Source organism: Mastomys coucha, chromosome X (assembly GCF_008632895.1).
Source record: "Mastomys coucha isolate ucsf_1 chromosome X, UCSF_Mcou_1, whole genome shotgun sequence".
In the NCBI taxonomy this organism is placed as follows: Eukaryota; Metazoa; Chordata; class Mammalia; order Rodentia; family Muridae; genus Mastomys; species Mastomys coucha.
Window position 1 is genome coordinate 87,610,850 of NC_045030.1, and position 13,514 is coordinate 87,624,363.

The 13,514-nt window shown below is 40.7% G+C and overlaps 1 protein-coding gene and 1 non-coding gene across 2 annotated transcripts in view; both read left to right on the top strand.

The window, feature by feature from the left end:
- Nucleotides 1–6,384: 6,384 nt before the first annotated feature.
- Nucleotides 6,385–6,491, top strand: LOC116095623. The gene has a single exon (XR_004120670.1). It is a non-coding gene; the product is annotated as a U6 spliceosomal RNA (small nuclear RNA).
- A 5,540-nt stretch (nt 6,492–12,031) lies between these two features.
- Nucleotides 12,032–13,514, top strand: part of Nr0b1 (nuclear receptor subfamily 0 group B member 1) — a 4,437-nt gene continuing 2,954 nt past the window's right edge. The window contains exon 1 of the mRNA XM_031374895.1: nt 12,032–13,237. Coding sequence (XP_031230755.1) covers nt 12,064–13,237 — 1,174 coding nt within the window. The 5' untranslated portion in view covers nt 12,032–12,063. The remainder of the gene's footprint in view (nt 13,238–13,514) is intronic.

Below are 13,514 nucleotides of genomic sequence, written 5' to 3' on the forward strand. Positions count from 1 at the left end.
AAAGCATTCTCCTTTCCCAAAATAATTATGTATTTTTTTAAATCAGTGAGATTAGCAGTAATATCTGCCATGTTGGTAGAATGATCAGGATCCAAACTAAGGCAGTCATAGGACCTAGCTTTTCCTTTTCTTTTGACTCTTTAGATGGTATGTATGTATATGGATGATCTCAACAAGTAGGTGATCACAAGAGATCCACTTGTAATTTTCTGGAATCCATATTTTTCCAGAAGAGATTTTAATACTGCCCTCTTTCTAAGCATACTACCTGTTGGGGTTCGGGTCGCGGCGACGCATCTGCAGACACCAGGCACAAACAGCTCCACGTGTAAGAGGTTTAATTAAGGGGGAGTGGGGACCGCGGTGCAGGAAGAGAGAGAGAGGGGGGAGAGAGAGAGAAGAAAAGAGAGAAAAAGGGGAGAGATGGAGGAGAGTACCTGTATATCTATATGTTGTGACGTAGCAGTCCAGGTAAAGGTGGGAGTTGAACCCAATGGATTCTGGGAATATGGTGGCTGTTGCCTTGGCGACAGGTCTGTGGACCCGCCCATATCTGCCGCAGGTTCTGGGTGCTAACACTACTTGTTTGTATAGTGCATGATTGGTAAGAAAGTCCTATGTTCTATTACTTCCTGGTGTCTAGTTTAGCTGCCCATCATCTCATATTTCAAGTATGACCATTTCTGGCTCCTCTCCTCATCATTTTGCTAATATGATAAGCAGAACTATATAGATGTAGACATGGGACAGATGATTCCCATTAATTACAAGTCTTATTTTAAGGTTCATTTGCATTTATGAAGACTTCAGTATCCTAAAATGTAAAGATTTCTTCATATTATTATAGAAAAAAAAAAGACAATGTTGGGTCTTATTTTACTGCTGTTATTCTGCAATGTAGCTCTTTATTGGGGTTACCTGTTCTGTTTGCTTCTTATCACATATTCTGTTTTCATGTAATGAGAACTTTTTTTTAAGCTCTCTGGGTGATGACAAAATTCAGCCATATTGAGAAACAGATATTTACAAAGAGATCAGCACACTTTACTGTGAATATAAACCATTTGGGCATCTTGTTCAAGCACTCCATTGGTATGGGGTGAGTGCAGGGATACTGCATTCCTGACAAGTTCTCAGGTGACACTTACTTAAAGATTACTGGTCGTGCCAGGGCTTGGTGTACTATGAATATCTCTATTTATAGCATTTGAGAACATTTAATTAAATGTGATAATTAAATATATTAATGGGATAGAATGTGATATTTCTGTACATGCATATGAAATGTACTGATCAAACCAAGTAATTAACATTTCCATTTCCAAGTTAGCACTCTTTATGTTAGTAACCTTATAAATCTGATTTTGCAAACCTTTCTAAATTCTACTATAAATTGTTTTGGATTATAATCCTTACATTATGATGTAAAATATTCAAACTTATTCTTTTGTATAGTGGTGTTTTGGTATGTGTTATGTAATCCCTATTTTTCTCCCCCTAGCTCCAGAAACTTCAGTGACCATTCTTCTACTCTCTATTTCTAAAAGATAAACATTTATATTTCCACACATGATGAGAACATAGATGTTTTGTCTATCTGTTACTGACTAATTTTACTTAACCTAGTATCCTCTGGTTCCACACGTATTGCCACAAATAATATTTCATTATTTATTATGAATAAATAAATGCTCAAGTAGCATATGTACTACACTTCTTTCATCTGCTTGTATGTTGATAGCCACCTTCCCTACATTTCATGCATTGTATACAGGGAATAATTTTTCAATAAATATGGGATTATAGACATCTCTTTAATAGACTTATTCCATTTCCTATACATACATGTCCAGTACTAGTATTTTAGAGAGTATATGGTAGTTCTTTATTATGTTTTCAAGGAGCACTGATACTGGTTTCCACAATACCTGCACTATAATTTACATTTCCACTAAGAGTATGTAAGAATCTCAGTTTTTCTGCATAAGGTATTTTATTTTTGTTTTGTTTTTCAAAACAATATTTTAATTAATTCTTTGAGAATTTCATATAATGTATTTCATATAAAATTTGATAATTTGTGGTTAGAACAGAATATTTTACTGCTCCTGACTTAGTGTTCAGAGTTTTACTTACGTATGCATTCTTTGTTTAGACGGCCCCCTTCATATTATATGTAACTGTTTGAGTGCTAATGACAAGCACTGTATGCTCTACCTTAATAAAATACAGCTGAGATTTTCACAGAGAGAAGCAATGCATTATGCAATTTACCCTTTTAATAGGACTTAATGGCCTTGAAACGTGAAAGGCTATGCTCTACTGACCCTTAATCAAAGAACTTTAAAAGGATACCTAGCAAATCAATATATAATCATAATAAAAGTGTTAAATGAACTTTTAACAGATGCTAAACAAGTTCAACCCATTTAACAAGTTAAGCCTATTTGCAATGACCTTTTCTGTCTAAAAAAGGCATTTATTATGAAAGAAAAGCCTATCTTCAGAATTTAAATTCCAGTAACACTCAAGTCACTTTCTTCTTACACAAATATCAAGAAAAACACCAGAATATATTTTAGCATTTGTAGGTTTGAGGATTTTAGCAGCATTGTCATGAAGTGTTTCATATCTAATTTTCATGCATCCTTTCCTACTTGTAGAATGTCAACATTAAACATTAATACTGCTGAATGAGTACTGAATCTTTCTTTACAATCTAGCCTCTACTGTTACTTCTTCCATCCATTACAACTCCGCCTAAAAGATGATAGAAGCATCATTTTACTGGCCTATAAAACTTATTTCTAACATTATGAATTTTGTGGGCTTTAGACTGCTTTAGGCTAAGTTCCTGTAATAGTATTTTATATTGTGCAATTGTGTATTTTTAAATTTTAAGTTATGGGTTTGTTTGAGACAGCATCTTACTATGTAGCTATGTGTCTATCCTATTCTAGCTCCAGATCTGCTATGTAGCCCAGACTGATCTCAAACTTGTGATCCTCCAGCCACACACCCTCACCTAAACTAGGAGAATGCATTACAGGGGCATTTCACCATGTCCAGCCCTATTATATTGAACATTTTACACACACACACACACACACACACACACACACACACAGAGAGAGAGAGAGAGAGAGACAGACAGACAGACAGACAGACAGAGACAGAGACAGAGATACAGGGGGAGATAGAGATACAGAGAGACAGAAAGAGACAAAGTGACAGAAAATAAGAGATGAAATAGAAGTAAAGACAGAGATATTAGTTTTATGTTTGATGAATTATTGTCCAGGAGCTTATGGCTCAAGGCAGAAGGTTGAACACATATATTTCCCTCTTCTCACAAGTTCTATTGAGGCGATAAATGGGTAAATCCATTATAAACATGGGGCAGAAATTTGAATGTAGCTTTGAAGATAGAAGGGATATAGTTACACTGATAGAGTAGCAAAGAGGAAAACATGATAGAGAAAACAAACAATAAAAACACAAAGGGAAAGCTTGCTGAGATAGATGATAATTTATACCTGGCAGAACACTGAACAATGCTCATAAAGCAGAGAAGGGTATATATGGAGGAAGAGCAAGAGTGGGTGCTTGATAGTTGTTCAGGTAATTATGGAATTATCTAAAGAATAATAACGATTTACTCAGACAACAAGAGAATAGAAAGAAATTTCAGGAATTCAGCCATGCACAGAAGACATGGGAGAACAATCATGCCACATTAGTCATCAGGGTCAATACTCTAGGAACCGATTTTAGTCCTACAAATATAACTGAAATATTTCAGTCTTTATTCTCATAGAATGTATATTCTCACAGTACAGTCCAGGATTCAACAAATAATTCAATAAACATGTGTTCTCAGTGATAACATCCAAGAAAAATGAGGAAGAAATCAAGCAGCAAGGATAAAGAGGGGAGAAGTGCTATTTCTGACTAGGAGTTCAGAGAGAGCATACATAAGAAGGTTGCAAAGGTCTGATGACAATAAGAGTGAGTCATGTGATGAGAGCGACTACAATTTGAGGACTGTCAAGGAGATCAGACAAAGGCACAATAAGCAAGTGATGGAGTTAGAAATAAAAAGCTAGAGGCAGGTACTACAAGATTGATACTTTTATGGCTCATAAGTCAAGGATAACTCACAGTGGAATGGTGGAACAGGTTTCCTGCACCAAATTTTAGCATATAATCTGAGTAATCAAATCTAGAGGTTTGTCAAAAACAATTGTACATAGTGCCAAAGTACTGAGAAATTCCCCAACTCCGAAATTTTCCAAGTTGGAGCTGGGTGGTGAATTTTTTTTTTACTTGTAAGCTGTATTTTTCATCTGCAAGAGAATGATTGGTAAAGGTAATCAGTTAATAAAGGCTTAGTTGGGGAAATCATTATCCATTCCTGGAAAAGATCTTGCCTATTTCTTCCACTCAAGTCTCACTTCCTTAGGAAACTGAGTATCTCAGGGCATAATGGCAACTTATTTTTTTCAAAGATGAATAAGCTCAGCAAAGTCATGCCATGGTAGTTATTCTATCAATTCAATCTATTGTGTCCTACCCTGCTTGGACTGATCTCCTGGAGGGAAGATAGGTCACAAGTTTTTCCTGGGATGTCTGTCATCCCTGCTCTCATTTCTTCTTATGCCTTAACCATTGTTCCTGAAATCATGGCTCAAGGAAGTTCACACAGTACCCATTTCTGCTGAGGCAGTTTATTTGGGGGATATTTTTGGCTCTTTCTTTCTTTTTATAACCTACCTATAACCATCAGGAGAAAAACAACATTTTAGAAGTGAAAATTCAAATTTTCTTCAGTGTCAACATTTTGATTTCCTGCACAGGAATTCATCTATCTAGTGACTTTTCTCCCTCATGTTTGTTGTTGCTGGCTCAAAGAAAACAATGGGGTTGTTGCCACTACTCCTGTTGAATGCATTTAATCCTAGATGGAATGGTTTACCATGGACTGCCATGGTCATCTAAAGACAAGCACATTCACATTCCATTTGAAATATAAACAGTGAGGCTTTTGGATGTACAAATTTGGTATAATTGGGAAGTACCACTTCAGAAAACCTAATGCTGTTAACTTACATCACAATCTAGCTCTAATAATTAATATTTTTGAGGTGTTAACATTTCTTGAGATATAAACATCATTTTGTATATTCAATAACTTTACAGAGTAAGTAAAGAAGAAGATGTGTTTGCTGTCACACTAGTTATTGATTTACTAAAAATTGAGGTGGTTAAGACAGGTAGCTGCGGTCACCCTCATAGACTCCTGGGAGTTTCCTTTGCCCAAGATTTCTAGCTTGTCCCAGAGACACTCTCCTGATTCCAGTTCTCTCTCCTGCCACTTTCCCCACAATTGATCCTTCCTAGCAGTGGGGGCTATAGAACATGAAATGGTCACCTCCGATAACCAGACAAAAATTCCAGTGGAGGGATGGGGATACCAATCTAGCCACGAAACTTTCGACCCACAATTTTTCCTCCTTATAAGAGGTGCAGGGATAAAGAGGGAGCAGGAAGTGAAGGAATGGACAACCAATGACTGGACAACCAACTTGAGAGTCATTCCATAGGTGAGAGCCAGTCCCCAACACTATTAATGATACTCTGCTATGCTTGCAGACAGGAGCTTAGTATAACTCTCCTGAGATATATCATCCAGCAGCTGATAGAACCAGATACAGAGACCCACAGCCAAACATCAGGTGGAGCTCAGGAAGTCTTGTGAAGAGTGGGGGATAGAATTGAGTGAGCTACAGGGGTCAAGAACACCACAAGAATACCTACAGAGTCAAGTAACCTGTTACCATGGGGGATCACAGAACTTGGGCCACCAACCAGGGAGCTGGATCTAGACCCCCCCTACACATTTGTAGTGAATGTACAGCTTGGTGTTCATATGGGATCTCTAACAGCAGGAGAGGGGCTGTCTCTGACTCTGTTGTCTGCTTTGGATCCCTTTCCTGGAACTGGCCTGCCTTGTAGTCTCAGAAGATACCGCCAATCCTACTGCAGCTTGATATGATAAGGTGGGTTGATATCCATGGGAGTCCTCCCCTTCCCAAAGGGAAGTGACGATGGCTTAGGAGGAAGGGAGGGGAGAGGGAAGAGGGAGGAGGTGAGCAGGAAGAGGAGGCAGAGGAGGGAAAGGAGGCGGAGAAGGGAGAGAAGAGAGGAAGGGAGAGGAGGGGGAAGAGAGGGAGGAAGAAGACAAAGAAGAGGGTGAGGAGGAGGGGGAGGAGGGAGAAGAAGGAGAGAAGGGGAGGAAGGAGAGAAGAGGAAGGAGTGAGAGGAAGGGGAGGAGGGAGAGGAAGCTCTGATCAGGATGTAAAGTAACTAAATAAACAATTAATAGTGCTCGCTTCGGCAGCACATATACTAAACTTGGAACAATACAGAGAAGATTAGCATGGCCCCTGCACAAGGATGACACGCAAATTAGTGAAGCGTTCCACATTTTTTTTTTAAAAAAAACAATTAATAAAAACTAAATTTAATCACTCATAAAAAGAAAAAAAGACAGGTAACTGGTATTCAGCACACTGAAGGGCTAGCTACACAATCAGGTGAAATACATAAGGACTTAATAAAGTTAAAAGATAGGTAAACATGGAAGCAATTCTTCACTCTCTGCTTCATTCTGTGTGGTTCTGTGTGCTTCCTATATACCTTTTCGTGAACAGTGTAGATGTGAGGAGTGTAAAAAAGTAGGTTGCTAGGAAAAGCCAGAGGGGAAAGCAAAGCAATTTCCTAGGAACTACAGCTCCAATATAGGACAGGAGTCTGTCACTAAAATTACCATTAGAAGCCCTGTGGGCCCATGGAGTAACCCTTCTCTAATTCAGCCTTATCGGCCTGCATTGGTCTCCTGGCAATCAGCCAAGTCAATGAGACAACAATTTTCAAGACTGTGAGTTGACCAAGTTTATCAAGTGGACAGTGTACTAGCATCTGATATGAGTATGGATTCAAAATTTAAATCAATTTGATGAATGTTATCTTTGAAGGTTGGTTAATTAAGAAAGTTGCTTTGGGAACATTTCAGGATTACTACGATTATAAAATCTGTAATTCCAACTCAGCAGTTCTGTAACCCTTAAGATGGCTGATTACCTTCTCATCTGTAAGGCAATATGGGTTGTATGAACAACTCTTCATTCCTGAGACTGCTTACACAGTGTTTACCTTAGAGAAAGAGGAAAACACCACTGAAATTCCCTATCATCCGCTTACTGGAAGGATTGAAGTCTATGGGATTCCAGTTCTGATAAGGCCAGATTGAAAATTCCCTATCAAGTTTCAAATCATCCTTGTCTTTTAAGGTCACATAGCTCACTGGCAAAGGTCAGGTTTACAGTTTTATCCAATATTATCCCCACCTGGACCTTCACTCCCACATCCTTTAGTAAAAAGTGTATTGCTTTGAAGTTGAAGGTTGTATTCAGGCAGGCAGAACAGTGTTCCTCCCACCTTGAGTTGGAACAGATAATGGATTCTACAAAGCAGGTGTCCAAGTGACCAAGGTCACCAGACAGTGAGTCAATGTTAGGGTCTGTACTCAGCACACGACAGGTAATTTGATAAGTGGCCTTTTGTTTTGCTATCATGGTAATGACACTATGGTACAAATCAACTGAGAAAGTCTGTGATTGCCCCTAGAAGGTTATGTCTTTACTAAACCTGTAGCACTCAGCGGGTTGGAAAACACATCGGTGTATTTGGATGATTTTGCTCCTCCAGGAGAAGAAATGGAAAGTGGAAATATGAAGTCAGTTTTCTAGTATTTTCAAGGATGAATATTTCTGAAGGACAAACAGGCAATCTCTCTTTAGAAACAGTTAATCCAGAGAACTCACAAAGTCCTTCAGAGTTGCAAATAAAAAACAGCATCACAACTTCAAGGGAAAGTGGAAGAAATTAGAAGAGTTGACTCTTGTGGGAAAGGAAAATAGGAACAACAGGGAGCATATTAGAAACTCACACTTCTCTTTGCACAGCCCTCATGGTTCAACTGTAGACACTCCCTAACATCCAAAGGCCAAGGCACCAAATCCATGACTGCCATGAATGATTCAAGTAAAACCAAAGAGTTACGTTTCTAGGTAATTTAAAAGCATAGTTCATGGAATAAAAGAATTTTAAGGAAATCCTTGAAGTGTGTTCAGTTAAAGTGCACATATTTATTAAAATTAGTTTATAGCTAGGAATGGAACAAAATTGTTTGAGAGATTTTTAATTTTTATCATTCCAGGGGCCCCGGAGATATATAGGCTCCTGCTTAAACCTAATGTGCATGTCTGTAATACAAATATTCCAAAGGTAGAGTCAGGAAGGTCAGAAGTTCAAGGTCATTCTTTAGTATGCAGCCATTTGAGGCCAGCCTGAGACCCTATATCAAAAAAAAAAAAAAAAAAGAACAAATTAAAAGAAGAATCTAGTTTGCAATACTGTCTTTAATGTGATGTTCGGCTAAATGCCAGGTCATTAGAAATAATAAAATGATTACCCATGAAGTTACCATATTTCCATTAGGAAATAACAAAGAGGCCAGAAACCATTTCTATAAATCCTTGTATGAGAGGAAGATATAAAAATCCTTTAAAAACTTACAAGAGGGAGTACATATTAATATCTATTTATAGAAATCAATCCACATTTCACAACAGATAAATGAAGTCATCTTGTTCTCTGGAAGTGACATCCTCAGGTCAGATGGAACAAGCCATGATGATTGCCCACACTTTCTTATGTGGAATAGAGAGTAGAGGATGAGAAATTTGTGTAATATGGGGATAGATATAGATATAGATATTAAATGCACTAATGAAATTGTCACAAGATCATAATTCTGTCTAATTAATATTTAATAATAATAATAATAGTACCATTAATAATAATCAAAGAACACTTTGGTTACCTATTATATCTTTAGGACAAATGAGCTCAAATTTAAGGCCAGGTCTTTTAACTGTTAACCCAGTTCTTCTGTTGCTTTGTCCTAAGGATTGTAACAATGTTTGTACACAGAATCCTGAATCTAACAAAGCTAGCTAAGCTTGCCTCCCTCAAGAGTCAGCACCACAATAACTGTGTAGGAATGGTTGCCCTCTATGTTCTTAGATGATGATCTTCGCCTTTCTTTCAAAAGGTACAGTTGTTCAATAAATACATATTTTGAGTATCTACTGTATGTTGAACATTGAGCCAATGCTACCCATTGATAGCATTCTTGATAGAGTGATAGATTTCCTGAACTTAAGCGACTTTGATACAGACTGGGGAAGATAATAACTACCATCATCAGGGGCTGAGAAGAAGATAAAATTATAGCTACCAATATGACCTTAAGGTGGGGGACTTGGGTAGGCTGTTTTCAGCTAGATGGCTATGTGGGTTAAGGAGAAAGATTGATTGTTAAGCAACGATAGCAAACCTAATTAATGAAGTAGATGAATATTGAAAAGGGCAAATAATGGAATGGGCAATGAGATAACACTTTCAATATGAATTCTTGCTGTAGATCATATGATGCATCGAGGAGTATGAATCTAGAAATGCAGACATACAGGATAAGTAGGACATAGGCTTGAGCAGAGGATGGGGTGAGTTTCAGCAAGAGAGACAACTTTATTATAATGCTTCTCAGGATTACTTCTTGGTCCTCAATTGATCCCTTGTCCTAAAACCAACACTTATTGTGTTTAATATTGTTCTATCTGCCTTAAACAAATTTATTTGTGTTTAAGAAACACAAATTATCCTAGATACTACTGTTGACTTTTTCCATACCCTCCCTCCCAAAAAAAGCTGAGGAACAGCTGCATTAAATAACTTTCCTATGAGCTGGGAGGTGGTGGAGCACGCCTTTAATCCCAGCACTTGGGAGGCAGAGGCAGGTGGATTTCTGAGTTCGAGGCCAGCCTGGTCTACAGAGTGAGTTCCAGGACAGCCAAGGCTATACAGAGAAACCCTGCCTCGAAAAAACTAATACAAAAAAAAAATAATAACTTTCCTATGGTTGAAGAATGGGCCCTCCCAGAAGTGCAGGCCCTAGTTATAGGAAGCTGTGAATTCATTTATGGAGCAAAAAAGGTTTTCAGATGTGATTAGATTTGCAATTTTGAGATGCTGATATCATTCTGAACTATCTAGGATCTAACATATTCACAAAGTTGCATAAAAAATCAGAGAAGGAGATGGAAACAGAAGTTTCACTAATGTGTCCAAGAACCAAGGAATGTAGGTAGTTTCTAGAAGCCAGAAGAAGCAAGGAAATAGATGCTTCCTTAGAACTACCTGACATGAATGGTACTTTGATTTTACTCTGGTAAAACTTACTTTGGATTTCTGGCTTCTTAAACTGTCATATAATAAATTTATATTATTTATGTTGCCATAAACCACTACATTTGTAATTTTTTATAGCAACAATAAGTATGTTTCTCAAGGCCATGGAACTGCAAAATAACAGAACCAGGATTTAAATGGCATTCATCTGATGCTACGGTAAGGAATTAAACCTCTGTGCCATAGAGGCACAATACAAATTAACTGCTGAGTAATCTGCCCTATGGGGTACATCTATATCAACCCTCCAAGACCTAGGGTGCATTTATAGAAGAGATGGCAAAGGGAAGGTATGGGAAGAATAGTATGAAACTCTGTCTTCTGGACATGGCACAACCATTGTAATCTTGAACACATAATAGCTATGGCTACCCAAACAAGGCCTACATTAAACAAAATAAAAATAAATTATTAATTAATTAAAAACCTTTTGGAAGTAGGAGAGACACTATTGCGATGTAAATACGAAATTGTCAAAATAAGAAAAAAAAAGATAAAACTGAGTGTGTGCCCAATTTTCATACATTTCAGTAGCTCCTACAGAATTGGAAAAGGTGAGTCAGAGAGGAAGAGGCAGAATGAGAGAGGGGGGAGGGAAGACGGAAGGAGAAGAGAGAGAGCCCATTATCAATGTGTATGTTCTGATCAGATCCGCCTTCCCTGTTCTGTAAGAGCAAAGGCTTGCACTCTTAAAGTTATGAGGCTAGTGGGTGCAAGAATTAGCTAGACATACAAAAGTCACTTAGTTGACTAGAGAGAGCCCCCCTGGTCTTTTGTTTAGGCTCCGGTGACAAATGCCAGCATTTAGGCATTCTGATTCTTGTATTTGTTAGTATCCTGTGATGGCTGGGAACAAAGACAGTTATCTGTATCCTGCTTCTGCAAGAGGACACTGTAAAAAGTTCTCAAGGTAACAATCTGTGATTAGTCTGTTCTCTGGAGTCAGCTACAAATACATACTGTTTGCAGCCCCCAGCTTCTTGGTCCAGCATCTAAGACACAATAGGAGAATGAGCGAAATAAACTAAAGATTTATTATTACTTGCTTCCACCAATGATTTTCAAATGTACGGTGCATATGTGCAGCCTGGGGTAGAAGTCCGTTAAAACTCACATTCAGATAGCTTGGCTAGCACTGAAAAAGAAGGCATTTATTTCTGCCTCCAGGTGTAATTCGCTATTTCTCTGGGGTTTACACTTTTCAACATCTTAGAAAATGAGAACTCACTCTCCAAACATTATACAAAATGCAACTTATAAACTGTGATCATTCTATAAAAGTTTATAAGGATGTCATAGAAGTGGACTATTTTGCCGTTTAAGCATTTCTTTCTCTAATAAAGGAAATAAGTTAAAGGTCAGAGTCCAGTGGCAAGAGTTGGAACAGAGCCCTAACTCACTGCCCGGGGTTCACTGCTCTCCTCTTCCCCAGGTAGGGGAAGAAGGGGTAAAAGTGAACAAGAAAGGGTGGTAAGCGAGTTCCAGTGCTGAGATGCTCCCTAGGATTTTCAGCTCCTAGGGAGTGTTTGCCCCTTTGAACTTTCGAGGTCAAGGCACAACGGGCGGCACGTCCCCCTCTGTGCCCTTGTCCAAGTGGAGGAGGCGGACGCGCTTGCGTGCGCGTTCAGTATAAATAAGTCCCAAGCGGCGGCCACTGGGCAGAACGGGCTACAGGAGCCTCGGGCCATGGCGGGTGACGAACACCCGTGGCAGGGCAGCATCCTCTACAATCTACTGATGAGCGCCAAGCAGAAGCACGCGATTCAGGAAGAGCGAGAGGTGCGCTTGGGGGCTCAGTGCTGGGGTTGCGCCTGCGGTGCTCAGCCCATCCTGGGTGGGGAGGGACTGCCCAGTGGGCAAGCCATGTCCCTCCTGTACCGCTGCTGTTTTTGTGGGGAGAACCACCCGCGCCAGGGTGGCATCCTCTACTCTATGCTCACCAACACCAGGCAGCCAAGCGTGGCGACCCAGGCGCCCAGGGCGCGATTCGGAGCTCCTTGCTGGGGCTGCTCCTGCGGCAGTGCGGATCCCCTGGTGGGCAGAGGGGGGCTGCCGGCTGGCCAGGCTCCCTCGCTCCTGTACCGCTGTTGCTCCTGCGGAGAAGAGCACCCTAGACAGGGCAGCATCTTATACAGCTTGCTCACTAGCACTCAGCAAACGCACGTGTCTCGAGAAGCACCCGAGGCACATCGCGGAGGCGAGTGGTGGCAGCTGTCTTATTGTACCCAGAGTGTGGGTGGCCCGGAGGGGCTGCAGAGCACGCAGGCCATGGCGTTCCTGTACCGCAGCTATGTGTGCGGTGAAGACCAGCCCCAGCAGAGCAGCGTAGCCTCTGGCATGCCCGTGAGCGCTGACCAAGCACAAGCGGCTCCGCAAGAGCAGCCGAGGGCCCCCTGGTGGGACGCCTCATCTGGTGTGCAGCGTCCCATCGCACTCAAGGATCCACAGGTGGTATGTGAGGCAGCGTCAGCTGGCCTGCTGAAGACCCTGCGCTTTGTCAAGTACTTGCCCTGCTTCCAGATCTTGCCCCTAGATCAGCAGCTGGTGCTGGTGCGGAGCTGTTGGGCGCCCCTACTCATGCTTGAGTTGGCCCAAGATCACCTGCACTTCGAGATGATGGAGATCTCTGAGCCCAACCCGCTGCAGGAGATGCTCACCACCAGGCAGCAGGAGACGGAGGGGCCAGAGCCTGCAGATCCCCAGGCCACAGAGCAGCCACAGATGGTGTCAGCGGAGGCTGGGCACTTGCTCTCAGCCGCCTCGGTCCAGGCCATCAAGAGTTTCTTTTTCAAGTGCTGGAGTCTGAACATTGACACCAAAGAGTACGCCTATCTGAAGGGGACCGTTCTCTTTAACCCAGGTAAGCTTGACAGCCTTGTGCACTGTCTCTTCAGGTGAGAAAAGCACCACCACAGGCATTTATGAGTTTTTAGTGGCTATAGGGGTTTTGAAGCCCACGTGACTCGTGACTGACTCTGAAAAGCTGATGTGCACATCCGGAATGCCCTGTCAAGTGGTCAAGTGGGTGAGCTTCTGCCAGAAACTTGGCACTGGATTGGTGATGATGGTGGTGGTGGTGGTGGTGGTGGTGTGTGTGACGAGTAAGCTTTTTACTTGGCTCTGTATTTATTATCTGC